At 42.5% G+C, this 13,985-nt stretch overlaps 2 protein-coding genes across 3 annotated transcripts; both read right to left on the reverse strand.

Annotated features, from left to right (window-relative positions):
- Positions 1-104: 104 nt before the first annotated feature.
- Positions 105-10,641, reverse strand: LOC143012811 (sodium-coupled neutral amino acid transporter 3-like). 2 transcript variants are annotated; one of them, XM_076166130.1, is made up of 16 exons: positions 10,488-10,641; positions 6,104-6,207; positions 5,928-6,012; positions 5,696-5,811; positions 4,668-4,741; positions 4,492-4,584; positions 4,318-4,399; positions 4,125-4,207; positions 3,913-3,971; positions 3,691-3,828; positions 3,438-3,517; positions 3,245-3,345; positions 3,032-3,156; positions 1,925-2,069; positions 1,723-1,826; positions 105-1,337 (listed from the first exon to the last, which is right to left on the reverse strand). In XM_076166130.1, the coding sequence occupies exons 2-16, from the start codon at positions 6,145-6,147 to the stop codon at positions 1,233-1,235; spliced, it is 1,434 nt and encodes a 477-aa protein (XP_076022245.1). In that variant the 5' UTR covers positions 6,148-6,207; positions 10,488-10,641; the 3' UTR covers positions 105-1,232. The 2 variants fall into 2 exon arrangements, with proteins under 2 accessions (XP_076022245.1, XP_076022244.1); XM_076166129.1 differs by lacking the exon at positions 10,488-10,641 and adding an exon at positions 8,900-9,041.
- A 627-nt stretch (positions 10,642-11,268) lies between these two features.
- apex2 (APEX nuclease (apurinic/apyrimidinic endonuclease) 2) lies at positions 11,269-13,863 on the reverse strand. Its single transcript, XM_076166381.1, has 6 exons — positions 13,704-13,863; positions 13,531-13,614; positions 13,216-13,396; positions 12,934-13,077; positions 12,661-12,730; positions 11,269-12,500 (listed from the first exon to the last, which is right to left on the reverse strand). Exons 1-6 carry the CDS (start codon positions 13,816-13,818, stop codon positions 11,388-11,390), a joined length of 1,707 nt encoding a protein of 568 aa, XP_076022496.1. The 5' UTR covers positions 13,819-13,863; the 3' UTR covers positions 11,269-11,387.
- Between the last annotated feature and the right edge of the window lie 122 nt (positions 13,864-13,985).

A 13,985-nucleotide genomic window follows, 5' to 3' on the forward strand; every position in this document is an offset into this window, starting at 1 on the left:
TTACTTCCATTTTCACAAGGAGGCAGTTTTACTTGAGCGTCTTCACTTCACAGCTCTTTCAACGAGAAGAATGCAATGGTGTTAGTATAAATGACAAACTCAAAACATGTACAAATGACATTTATTTTGTTGACAAATTAATTTAAAATTTACAGGAAGAATAACAACATCAAAATATCTTTGAATGTCAAATGTTAAAGACAAAGGAGGAGGAAGAACACAGATTCCATTCTTACTGAACAGAAACCCCACATTTAACTGTTTCTGAAACTGTGAAAAAGGACACAGCATACTTTTAAAAACACTTTTTAGAGGCCACTTTTTAAACGGCCAAACCAAAAATGGAAACTCTTTTAAAAATGATATTCTTTGGTTTGTTTACAAATAAGGAGATAAACAAAACCCCTCAAATTTGTACAAATCTCTACCTGATGACTTTGCATGACGATCGCAAATTTTGCTAGAACCTTCATGAATAGCAGCAAACCGTGCAAAATGCTTTGGTATCGGTCAGATCAATGTCACAACGTGCATGTTCATGGTGTTACAATACATAAATAAGACGACACATTTAACACTTTAATTCTGCCCCCTGTAAAAGTCATCAAAACGGAATTTTGACCAGATTGCCGTGGTTAGTGTGGTACAGCTATCAAACCCTCTGTGTTCATGTTTAGCTGGATCTGTGATTTAAAAGTAACAACAGTTCATGGATGAATAAGTTGCTGAATGACAAAGGAACATCTTATTGTCTATGGCTAAATCCCAGGAAGTGGAAAAAGTTGCAATATGGCTCTAACGAATGTAAAACTGAGATGTAGAGATGTAGGTTTTTGGCAGCGACTGAGCTTTCCGTGGAACTGGAAACGTACCCTGCACCTGCTTCCCGAAGAAGGGATATTCAAGCTATTCCCTCTCATCCTTTAATTGTACCACCTCCTTCTTTTGCTGTCTGTCCAACATCTTTACAAATGTTGCCAAACAACATCTTGAATGTCACACTCACAGTATTGGTTTTATTCAGTCTTCTCCATTACAGAACATGTTTGTTTTGCTCCACCAAAGGTCAAAATGCTTTTTTGGAGGCGAAGGTTGATCACATATCCCTCGTCTTGTGCGGCCAAACCTTCATGTTCGGCTTTCGTTGAGTACTTGGCAGATCGGGGGAAATTTAATGACGGGGAACACGTTCATTGGCATGCTGTCCTTCGTACCTCATTCAGTAGCGATGGCTAGTGCCCACCTCCACTCCGAGACTCTCCAGTCGCCCAGTCACTGATAATAAATGACAAACTCATCACCATGAAGATGAACCCCACCGCAGCAAAGCACGCAGCCTAGAGCAGCGGAGGGAAGGGAAGAAAAGAGAGAACCACATCTGTGTTAACAAAACCGGTAAATATTACCCTGCTTATCTACGGTGGCGTCTAACCATGAATGGCTGGTTTTATGTACGCAGGTATTGAAATCTCTGCTGCGATTCCGATACAGTGGCAGTATCCAAAAATTACATTTTTAAAAATGAAGACACAATGGCTCACAATGAAGACCAGGAACAGTGAGTTTGAAAGATTTTTATGAGTAACCAGGACCTTGTTTCTAAAAATTTACATTACTATTAAACTTCAAAACCAAAGCAACTAGCATTATCACCACTGTTATTTCATACAATTCAAATACCTCCATTCATAATCTCTGTTGGTTACAAGAACTGAGCATTACCTGAATCTTGGGTCTGGACTTCAAAGGCTCCTGGTCTATAGGAACAATTCGGATGTAGAAGATTGCGGGGAGGATGAAGATAAGGCTGGGGGCAGATGTGGCACCTGCAGAACACATTATTGACATTATAGACAAATATGCGACTAAACTTTGTAAATGCACGATAGTTCAGACTATAAAGTATAAAAGGCGCCGGACATACCAATAAGGCCAAAGATGTCGCGGATTGATGGTACGAAGATAACGAGCACGTTGACCAGGGAGATGAGACAAAATGCAATGCCAATGTGTCTGCCCCAGTGGAAAGGCTTTTCAGGGAACAAGATCTGGAGCACGGCTCTGCGGATCTGACGGAAGGAGAAAGAGACAACAAAAGGACAACAGGACAGGAGACGGAGGTTTACACAGAGCCAACACCCATCACTGTAACAAAGACAGATTCACGCTTCTCACACAGTGGGGTTGTATGCAGGGATCAGTCTGCTGTGGTTGATCCTGAACTACTAAAAATAACCAAAAAGCTATGATTATAGTGTTTTAAATTTAGGAGGAGGATCTGTAGAGTACAGTATTCCACTGGCTGCACATCCCAAAACTCTGCAGCAGCCATTTTGTGTTGCTTGCCTGAAGCTAAATACCTTTGGCATTTGCGTCTGGAGTGAAAAAAGAAGTGCAGCATGCTTGCGAGTGTCTGTAATTAAGTTTTAATTAAGTGTAGAAAAGATTTAAGTGCCTGACTAATGAAAACAATACAGTCAATTCTTAACTATTCCATGTGTTTGTTGCCTATGTCCAATAGTGTTCCACTCAACATATGCAGCAGGTAATTGAGTATTTTAACTAACTAACTAACTGGTTTGCAAAATTCCAATCTAACATTTGTATCCAATAATCTGTGTGGAGTGCCGCATGGCTCAATTCTAGGTCCTCTGCTGTTTTGTTTAAAATATGGCTCAGAACCTGTGATCTGCTCACAAATAGATTATTTTGGTTGTGCAATTATAAGTTGATTTAAATTTTACAATTATAAATACATTTTAGCTTGGGATGTTCTGTTTTCTATTTGAAATTCAACCCTTTTATCGTGTTTGGATCTCTTGTTTGTTATTTTTCTGTATTTAATCAGTGCCTTCTGCTGTTATGTCACAATGTGCATATCATTTTAATATATGATATTTATGATGGGCTTTATCTTTATGGTTTCTTCATTAACTTCTTTCACAACCATGACAACAAAAACACAGCGCCATCTCCTCCTTGGGTACAAAGGTGTGTTTGGTTAAACTGTCACAAAAGATGTACAGCTCACCGGGAAGAGAACCACGGGGACAGTCAGTGTGACGGCCACCAGCACAGCCAAACGCACACAAAGGATCAGCTTGTCCATGGTGTCCACTTGACTGTATGTGTGCAGCAGCTCAGACTCCACTCCAGCTACACACAGGAGAGCAGAGGAAGTGTTATTCACAACATCTGACCAAAGGGATGTTTGACTCTCAGGGGTAAAGAAAATACATCTTACCATAAAAAGTGAGATAACCAAAAAGAGCAGTGAGCAGATACATAATAAACATGGCCAGGATGGAGACGTTGGCAACACGCTGCATGCGTTTCTTGTTGGCACTGGGGTGAAAATAAGCAGAGACGGACATTAATACTTAAAATCCTTAAATAATAGATAATAATTCACATTTTGTTGCTTCTGTTTGACTCACTCTCGCAGCTCAGTGTAGATGGGGAGCACCTCAGGGTGACAAACAAAAGCAAAGGCCAGGATCGGGATGGTGTACACCGTCTAAAAGATGATAGGTATGAAATGACAACAAAACACTGCTGAAAGAGTCCAAGAGGGAAAATTCATCAAATGATTGCGTTGACATAAACTAAAACAAAGACAAACAGCGGAACCAAAGCAGGAACAACACAACTGCAAGGCGGAATAGGATACTGTGGGTGGTATGATCTCACCTGGGAGTTCATGGTAAACAGCTTTGCCTCACATGAGTCACCCGTCTCATTCATGGCAGCGAAGTTGTCAGCAATATGGGTCAGATTAGGATGAACATCAGGCAGTGGGCAGGCAATGTTGAATTTCTTGTAGATAACCTGGAGAGACACGCCCAGTAACGTTAAAGCGACAGTATCAGCAGTGGAACAACAGTTGTGCTCTATGGAAGCACAAATACTCACCGAAATGAGGAAGAACACCATACAGGAGAGGGAGAAGCCGCTAGTGTAGCCCAGGTAACCTGCGATGAAAAAAACGAATGATTTACGATGATCACAGACAGAGGACAGAGTCTGGAATGATGAGGTAATAAAACAAGAATGAACGGAAAAGAGCTAATGGAGGGGGAGGAGGAGTAAAAACTTAAGAGTGACAACAGAATGGAAAAACGTACCAAGTTGTTTCATGAGTGCTAGAGGGAGGATGATGAGAGCGCTAACAATGAGGATCAAGTAGTTTCCATTCATGAACCACTCTCTGAGGCCAGGCGAACAAATGAAAAAACAAAATCAGTATGCTATGAGACAATGACACAACTCTACTACACATGAATCAATAGCTGAAATGTGACCGTCACGCTCGCTCACCCTGTGTTTTCATGTTTATCAAGGAAGACTTGAATGACCAATGGGAGCTCAGACTTCACAATGAAGAGGTAGCTGGACATTGCTGAAAGAAAGTACACAAAATAGATCTTAATGTCTGTTTGTTTGCCTTTGTTATATGAGATTACGTGAAAAGTGGACATGAGGTGACTGTACCTCCGATGTTGTGTATGGTTATGATGCAGGCAGCCAACATTTTTCCTGGTTGACCGAAAGCTCGATAACCAAGCTGCTCATAAGCCCGGATGCCTAAAAAACATTATGTCATGAGGAGATGTGACATTGTGGTCTTGTATGCTTATTCATCCAAGCTCTGTCTGGTGAAAACTTACCAACAACTCCAGCACTTTTCAGTAAGAGGTGAATTGAATAGGCGGACAGAATAGCGATGAACACCAACAGGATTCTGAAACACAGAACCCAGAATTGAGTCACTCCATTCTTCAGCTCAGATTAAAAACATGACTAATTGAAACTATTTTTTTTTGCAAAAATATTATTTCTGTTACGACACACGTTTACACTGCTTGTACTCTTGTGGAATACTTCCCACACAAGTCAGTCTGGCTTTGTGAAACTGGCTTGCCAGCTTCTCTCCTCCTCCTCCTCTTCCTCCTCCCCCTACCGCCACATAGCACAGGCCTGATCAGGGCAGGCGTGCTTTGGATCTGATCACTACGGACTATTTATAACCACTCAAATCTCATTTAGGGAGGCCGCGCGCATATGAGCTCTAATGCACGTTCAGGTGCTTTGGGGCTTTGTATGCAAGCAACTTAACCACTCAACAAACCATTCACACAGGGAGACGGAAAGGAAATGCCGTCACAGACACAGCCCCTCCCCCACAACACACACACACGGATGCACGCACACCTGACCAAATACAGACACAGGCAGTCAAATGACACTAACATACACACCCTTGTAAGCCTTCTTGTTTCCCATAGGAACTCTCAGTTGACTCTATTTGTATCCCCTAACCCTAATTTGAATGTAATCCTAATTCTAACCTTGCACATAAACAAAAGTTTTAATCTTAAAATAACTCAGAGAAAAAAGGACTAGCGAAATACCTCACATACTAAAAATGTCTTCAATCCATCAGACTATGGCTGAATAACTTAAGACAAATGGGTGTATTCTGTTCTTTTAAGCAAACATTACAGAGGGTAGAGAGAGGCCATATTTGGATAAATTGTACATCATCATGCGCAAAATAAACCCTAAGACACATTCATCAAATCAATGTATTCCCCCTGGGTACTAGAGGGGAAATAACTGGGTCCACACACATACCTAAAATACCAGAAAAAGCCAGACGAGTGTGGGGCTGTGTGTGTGTGACTTGTGTACTCACATAAAAAGTATAATTCCGGTGTTGGACATTGCGAAAGCCAATCCCAGAATTCCACTCCCCATTATGGCGTTACTGAGGTTAAAGATGGACATTCCAAATGAAGTCTTCCCCTCAAACTGGAAGAGAACAGAACAACCCATTCATGAACACGCAGTAACCCAAGTTAAGAACAAGAAAGTCTGATAAACAAACAGAGTAGCACCCATGTTTGTATCATGACACAAGCACTCACGTCAGTAAAAGCAATTTCTTTCTTCCCGCCGCTTTTATTTGGGAGGAACTTATCATCTTCAGCCATCGCTTCCAGCCCATCAAACCTACAATAGATACACAATACGTCAGTGTTAACATACAAGACTGTAATTCTGGTAGATTCCTCTTATTATTTTGTCTCTATTGTTATCTTACCCTTCTTCCCTGCAGTGCCCATTTCTCTTCTCCTCCAGCTCCATTCTGGTTGCCGATGCTGTGATTTGACTTTCAAAAGTTTTTGATGAAATGGCTGACCTTACCTAGAAGAATGTTAAAACAAACACAAGTGGTTCATTTGTAATACCATATAAATCACATTTTCCATTTCTTTTCCCTTGTCAACACATCATATACAGTAGCCCTAAATACGTATTAAATAAGTATTTCCAGAACTATTTTCTGTCGTGCATGAAAATAGTGTAGCAGCTGGAGGATTCAATGTGATTATGTGCTTAAAATGGTTATTCCATGTATCACAGTGTTAATGTCTCGGTTACACGTGTGCCTTTACTGCTGAAAGTGACTCATCCCGTTGGGATGATCTTGCAAGTTGTAACATGAATGGTATTTATAGCATACAATTTGTATAACTTTGTACTTCTAATAGTTCAGGACAGTGAATGGGACATTGGTAATGCTGTCAGATCCCTCCTCAGTTTCCAATCTCATAATTGATCATCTCTGGTGTAAGAGGTGGGACGACTCTGGTGAGAATGAAAACATGAATCTGTGAGACCAAGTAGATCTGCCAACAGAAGATGGAGGCCGTTCCAGCACCCCTGAAGGTTTCAGCACGCCACTTCCTTACTGCCCCCTGACAACCAGAGCCAGTGCTACAGGGGCAGACCTGCTGTCGACCGAGCACCCCCAAGTGCTTTTCGGCCTCCCTGTGGCCAGATGGATTACTGGGGACACCCCCGCCGGCATCGAGCTACTGACCCCCACGGCTGTCTACCCATTGGTCTCCGCTCACAGCCTGCTGTACCACCCAGCCCTGCCGAGAACGGCAGTCAAGCTGCCAAAATACAACGGTTGGAAGCAGCTGAAGTTCTACCTATCCCAGGTCAAGCTGGCAGAATGGCACAGCTGCTGGAGCAGTGAGGAGACCAAGGTCAACCTGGCCCTGGTGCTGGAAGGACAAGCGCTGCAATTGCGCTCACACATTTGAGCAATGGAACCTCCAGGCCTTGATTATGGCGCTGGAGAGGCGATTCAGGCAGCGCTGCTTCTTTGTCCAAAATAAGGAGAGGCTGGCCAGTCCTTCCTCTCAGAAGGAAGAGAGTCTGGCCACTGGACATTAATTCCACCCTGACAAAGACTGCTGCTCACTGGTGGATTTGATGTTTGTAGCTCCACCTGAACTAGGGATTTGTGGGGGTAGCGTGATGGATTACTTATGGCGACTGTCTCCAGACGGCTCATGACTTTATCCACCAAGCACAAGCCAATACTGGGGCACGCCAGAAGCAAGCACATGACACCCGACGCTGGGGACACACCTGGGACAGAGCATAGGTATACTGTCCTATGTGCAAGAAAGAGGTCTCCCCCAAACTCCAGAACCACTGGCAGGGGCCCAGTGAGATTATAGGCTGGTTAGCAGACGAGTGGGCAAGGTCAGTGCCTAGTGGTACTCCACTGGGATCGACTGTGGTTTTTCGTCTTTTCATGTTTTTCTTGACACATTTGTTTATGCGACTGACTGGCACAGATACAATGTGAGAGTTCACATTGGACAAACCATTTATAACCAAAGGAAGATTCTATTATGAGTACACAGATGTTTGATGTCATCTTATTTTGTCCGGTCATAAGTCAACAGGACATAGGCGTCAAGAAGCAGATATCTATACAATCATAATGAATTAATAACTATTGTTATATTGTTCTTAGGTAATAAGGGAAACTGTTGCTTGTGATGGCTCTATATTATTTAAACCTTGTGTGACACGAGATTCCCTAAATAACAAACTTTATCAAAGGCCTAAAGTTGATCTGTCCCTGGCCACACAAAACTGTCACAGAGACTCTGGGAATGAGCGTAGGTCTGTGTTTCTGCCTCGGGGTCATGAGATACTTCCCACCCTCTTGGGGTCAGACCACTGTCAGGGTTTCCCATCTGACCCCAAAGGACACACTCACATCACACTGTGCCATTCCTGAGGAGTTTTACACTACACAGGAATTTTTATATTCCTACGCTTCAACAGGCCTGTTGCCAAAAATAGACGTGGTTGTAGCAGTTCAATACGGACACAAACAAACGCTATCTGTGTAAATGTGGTCTAATATTTAGTGAAAGTGCAGATGGCCTTGGATCCTGTTTAGCCTCGCCTAAGGTCAAGTCTGGTTTGAGTATCTATGTAGCACCCGACCAATTCCCATGTCTCAAGGCCAAAACACACATCTACTAGATCATTGATAAATGTTTAGAAAACATTAACTCATTAACCTTTCATAAACCCATGGAATCCAATGCTAACGGTGACTCACAGTTTGAAAATTTCTTCACATTTTAATGGCAATGTGACATAGAAACTTGACAGACCTGGTAAACTACAAGGTTTTTCCACTGTACTCGCTTAGTTACTTTGTAAGAATATACATTACATAAGAAAACACTGTGATAAGAAAGAAGATGGAGAGAAAAACTCAAACAAACCAAACCTCTGTTTTCTTTTAAAAATAACTTTTCCCAGCAAAACTCAGATAATCTCTAAAGTGTTCTGTACCTGAACTGCTCTAAAAGAACTGTAACACAATGTAAAATGTAGCCACATTTACCATTCTCTTATCTACAGGAGTCAAGTTAAACACAGCAGATGTTACTGTAGCCATAGTATCTAGCAGTGCGCGCCACATGGCTGCTGTCTGATGCAAGACCAGCTCACTATTGACAGTTAGCCCTTCCCTTCTTGCACATCCCAAGCCTCAAGATACACAGCTACTCACCCTTAAGCCAAGATCAGGGTATGTATCCTTTCACGGTGGGATGTCTTGAATAGTGTCAGATCAAATTCTTTAGTAAATTCAGTCAATTCCCTCTCTTATAGTGTTTATATTCAGCTTTCTGCTTAGAAGACTACCAAAGCTCCTCGGTAGTGAAGGGAGGAGAGAGTGAGAGTGAGCTTACAGTCAGTGAGGGAGGGAGCGGGAAACGGCAACACCCATACTTAACCCTTTGTTAAACCCGATACAGGTAGCCACAGATAAAGAGGGACGAATGGGATCCGCACACCTGGTGTTTACATCTGAAAGGTGTTAAATAGGCAAGGAGAAAGGAATTGCCTGCAGTTTTTGGATAGTCTGCAGGTTGAGGATACATGGGCCCTGCGTCTACCTCACATCAGCACTGCTTCTAATGTTAATGTGGGAGGCCAAGGTAATTACCATGTCACTACAATGTCATGCATAAAAGGCGGAGCAATTTGGGTATCAACTCAGATGGGCTTTGTCAGTGTGTGGGCGGATACTTTCTGATAGTTTGCGTCCCACAGGAAGTTACAGTGATGATAATTAGCTTAGGAGATAAGTGCTTTTTAAAGGTGGCTTGCATGTGATTCTGTTTAGAGACGTTGTGCATGCAAGTTATCATGCGCTGGATCCTGCATGCAAACAGGTAATTGTATTATGTCAGGGAGAGCCATTAAATCTTGTGCAGCTGCAGGGCCTTAGAACTGAGCGTTCTCCAAGCATTACATAAGACCAAACATAGCTCAAGCAGAATCTCAAAATCTTTCGCCAGAATTTCAGTTAGTTGATAAAGTTCAACTTAACTCTTCGGAGATATGAGCTTTGCCTGACCACCCAAGAAACACCCACATTTTCCTTATCTAGACAAGACACAAGAAGCCTCTGTGGGAAAAAAAACTAAATCACCCTTTCTGTTGCAAAAGCATTTCGTCAAAAGGCAGCAGAAATGTCAGCATCTGAAATGATCTGAAATGATTGATGAGAGAAAAAGTGATGTCACATCTCAATACTTTTGTCATTGGCAGAATACCAAGAGCAGTTTAAATGTCTTTCTGTGTGAAATATTGCGCTCAAAGTCGAATTCATTTAAATCTTCTTACACTGAATTAAATCTACTACACTCAAACAGAAGCTTTGGTTTATGTCTGCCAAAGCATAAACAACATATTGAGTTACAAACCTGTACAAGACTGTTTTTATGACCACCTGGTGACAACATTTTCCTTTTATTTTTGGATGCACCAAACAGGCCAACATTTAAAAGTCAAGTTGCTCTCCCATTTCAGTGACTCGTATGAAATCTCTCCTCTGTGCTCAGCGTACTGCCAGCATGTCAGTAGAGACAGACTGAATACGTGAACATGAATGCCTTCGCAACTCAAATGATTAGAAAGGCATAACATTTTGTCCTTGTTTTGGTATTAAGATATACAACAAACAGTATATAAGTGGAAATATGGATGAGAATGTTTTGTAACATTCTCCATGTATGCGTTGGAAATTGCGTCGTGGCTCACATGCAGAAGCAGCCAGTGTTCTAGACAGCAGGCCCTCCTATGGTACTCACCTCTCTACCAAGGTTCACTCACACACAGAGAGAGATGGCCTCAGTCTACAGAGAAGCAACAGCTTTATCCGTTTCCATAAGTCTAATCCTCTTGCCTGGTTGCCTTCCAAAACCTGCTTTTCAAAAGAGTCATGCAGTTCCTCTGCAGCTGTAAGGGGGAGAGAGAAAAAAACGGAGGAGGAGGCAGTAATAGCAGGCCTGCCATGTCACAAGTCAAGCCACTCCCTGTTCCTCCAGAGTCAAGTCAGGCCACATGTGGTGCTCTGTTACTTTATGAAATAATCGAATTGTAAATATTTGGCCACTGCCAGCGCAGATCCAGAATTTCCACCCGCTGAAGCACGAGGCTGTTCAAACTGACAGACTGTCATGTAGATTTACAGATCTCCTCTGAGACTCTTAGAAGAGAATTAGACTCTTCTAGGAGTCCAACATGGCTACTATTGTGAAACTACTGTCTTATTGTCCAGTATAATGGTCACACTTTGGGTGAGCAGCTGGTGGTATCAATTTGGCGGGTTGCTCTGTTCTGTGCCAAGTTTTCATTCCTTACTGTGCTCAGATTTGTCATCATTTCAGTACCATCGCCACCTGCTGGACACTATAACACTTACATCCAACAGTCCCACCATGTAAAGAGGAGGACTGTGATCAATAACTGCACCTGCAATAGTGAACCTTTCATTTTAATTCTGCTACATTCTTATTGTAGGTTATATAAATGTTATTAGACCAAGAGAATGCATAATACTTAACTTAAAGAAATAGAAAAATAGTCTTTATTTAAAAAAAAATCATATAATCCACAATTAACACATTTCTAAAATGGAACACTTTTTCTTAGTAGTCTTATTCGGTTAACCAAGATGTTATTGTTAATCAGACCTGTAAAGAAACATGTCACTTTCCTTTATCAACCCACGCAAAAAAATTACAGCGAGCCTCTGGGTTGGAGGCATGTCCCTGAGGACGGGCACACACAAAGAACTGTTTCCCCATGTTTGGTCCCTCCTTCTTGACAGTACGAAGCACACAGGGCTCCCCATGGACCTTACAGGAGGGGGCTGGTGGGGGGCCGCGAAGAACTGACTTCCAAAACCCTAATGAAGACTCTGGTTTAGGATTGGGTTGTGAGGATGTTTCAGCTTTTGTCTTCATTTGCTGGCCATTTTCCTCTTTGGTGGCCCCATTAGAGACACACACAGTGTTGCCTGAGACTTTGCCTACGGCTGTGGATGCATCTTGACTAGTTGTGTTGCCTTTTTGGGACTTTGGTGATGAGGTCACTTCATTCACGCCAAGTGTGCTTTCACACTGACTGACAGGGGCTTCAGTGGATGGAACATTAGTATGCTTGGGTTTGAAAAAGGAAAGGAGGTTGCCTTGGAGCTTTGAAGAAGCCTTCACTATCTTAGTCTTTTTCCCCTTAGGGGTAACAGAGTCTGCTGTCATTATCCTTTTCTTTCCACAAATGAGTCCTGCTCCAGAGGGGTTTAAGTTCTCCAGTCTCTCTGTAGGTTCTTGAGATCCAGGTAATGCATCCCCTGTGTCAGACGGGTTAGATTTTTGCTCCATCTTAACAAGGAACTGGGACAGTTTCTGTTGTTTGCCTGCAAATTCTGGCAGATAGCGAGTGCAAAGAGGAGGAGGTTTAAAGCAGGACAGAAGCGAACAGCTGAGTTGACCCCACACAGGGCAGTGGTCTGACCCCTCCACTTCTGGCAAGATGTCAGCTGCAACAAACTGCTTCTTGGCCAGCTGGTGATCAGCAAATATATAATCAATCCGTGTGCCATAGTTGGTCTGCCGAGCTCCAGTGAGAGTTGACCAGCACGTGAAGGCGCTGGTGCGAGTTGGGTGGAAATAGCGAAAGGTATCCACGAATCTGCCACTGTGGATGGGATCTGCTGATGTTACCTCACATTCTCCATCATGTTCTTCAGGCTCCCTTTGTGAGTCACTGTGTAAAAAGTCATTCAGCCATTTCCTCCCAGGGTTCTCCTCAAAGTGACCCTAAATAAAGCAAAAATAAAGAGAGAAGAGAAAGAGAAGAAAGAGAAAATGATTCCATTATTCGGAGAGATTATACTTTTTAACATTCTATTATAACACCAACTATTAAAGAATAAGCAAAAGATTGTTAAAATTGCCAGAATTCTAATATTGTACTTACAATGTCACTTGGATCACAATGGTCTATAGGCCGGTGAGATGTGTTCACGTCTCCTAATACGATCACATGGCTGAAAGAAAAGAACAGGAAACAATAATGTGAATATGAACTTGGATTGCTGCATAATTAGACAGGGGCTGGTGACACAACATATGACACAATCACATTATGCTGCCCACAATAACAATGCTATAATGAAAGGTAATGCTGCAATATTTACTGTGTATTGTCAGTGACTATCAATATTCAGTGTGATCTTTTCTGAGCCCTCACCTGCCATCCTTCAGCAGAGCTTCAGCCCGACACTGAAGCAGCTTGTAGAACTGTAGTTTAAATTGTTTTCGCTCCGGCTTCTCTGGGTCCGCTCGTGGACAGTACACATTGATTACGGTCAGTGTTTGCATTTGCTCCAGACATCTGTTGGGTGAAAAGACAAGAATCACAAAGATGCAAAATAAACACATGTGCAACAATGTGTCATCAGACATCTCAGTCATTCAGGTAGTTACACGCCTGAAACGCACAAAATGACAAAGTGGATTGAGTTCCACTTACTTGATTCGGTGCTGTGTGATTACAGCTCGGCCTTCATTGTCCAAAAGCTGCAACTCCTCTTCAGAAAACTCGCTCTGGTCGCCATAGCAGCCAGCAGCCCCCTTGTGGCAGGTGAGCAGTCCTGTGAGACCCTCCTCAGCAGCAAACGGGGTGGCACTGTCTTTACAGAATGTAGCAACCCCTATGCATGGAAGCAACACAAGCACGTTAGTCTGTATACGTCAGTGACAGTAACATCAACAACACCTAAAACACATTTGGCTCCACTTTGCAGTCTTTTGTCATAACATAAGTGATTGTGGCAACGTTTTCAACCTGAATAGCCACTGCGTCCTCGACTGAAGCTGAAATAGGAGTTGTAGCCGTCAACAATAGCAGTTCTTTCGTCAAGTAAGTCTCCTGTAAGGAACAATTCACGCGTTAATGAACACAGTGATCTGATTGATGAGAGGCTAAGACATGACAACAACTCTACGGTACAAACTTACTCGTCACTTTCGTTTCTTGCACACAGATGATATCCGCATCTAGGGAATCGAGAATATTTTTAATACTGCCTCTAAATGTCCTTATGCCATTTATGTTCCAAGTTAGAATCTTCATGGTGCAAAAAAGCGCAGAGCGAGAGAATGTGCACACGCCCGGAAGTACAAAGGAAGTCGGTAAAAACAAAAACGGAAGTATCGCGCTTCACTAATCTTTCGTTAATTCTCTCCTATTTCGTGCTCTTTTATTTTATATAATTACACCAGCAGTTGTTAAGTTGTTTA

This window comes from Genypterus blacodes, unplaced genomic scaffold, assembly GCF_046128005.1.
Source record: "Genypterus blacodes isolate CSIRO-AG114 ecotype Tasmania unplaced genomic scaffold, CSIRO-AGI_Gbla_v1 ptg000156l_1, whole genome shotgun sequence".
NCBI classification, from domain to species: domain Eukaryota; kingdom Metazoa; phylum Chordata; class Actinopteri; order Ophidiiformes; family Ophidiidae; genus Genypterus; species Genypterus blacodes.

What these genes read in the sequence shown, in the direction of transcription:
- LOC143012811 (XM_076166130.1), bottom strand. Translation starts at nt 6,147, where the DNA reads ATGGAGCTGGAGGAGAAGAGAAATGGGCACTGCAGGGAAGAAGG. An exon ending in ACCGGAATTATACTTTTTAT is followed by an intron (nt 4,742 to 5,695) that starts GTGAGTACACAA and finishes TCTGTGTTTCAG; the next exon opens with AATCCTGTTGGTGTTCATCG. An exon ending in AACCATACACAACATCGGAG is followed by an intron (nt 4,400 to 4,491) that starts GTACAGTCACCT and finishes ACTTTCTTTCAG; the next exon opens with CAATGTCCAGCTACCTCTTC.
- apex2 (XM_076166381.1), bottom strand. Translation starts at nt 13,818, where the DNA reads ATGAAGATTCTAACTTGGAACATAAATGGCATAAGGACATTTAGAGGC. An exon ending in AGGACGCAGTGGCTATTCAG is followed by an intron (nt 13,397 to 13,530) that starts GTTGAAAACGTT and finishes TTCCATGCATAG; the next exon opens with GGGTTGCTACATTCTGTAAA. An exon ending in ATCACACAGCACCGAATCAA is followed by an intron (nt 13,078 to 13,215) that starts GTAAGTGGAACT and finishes TTCACCCAACAG; the next exon opens with ATGTCTGGAGCAAATGCAAA.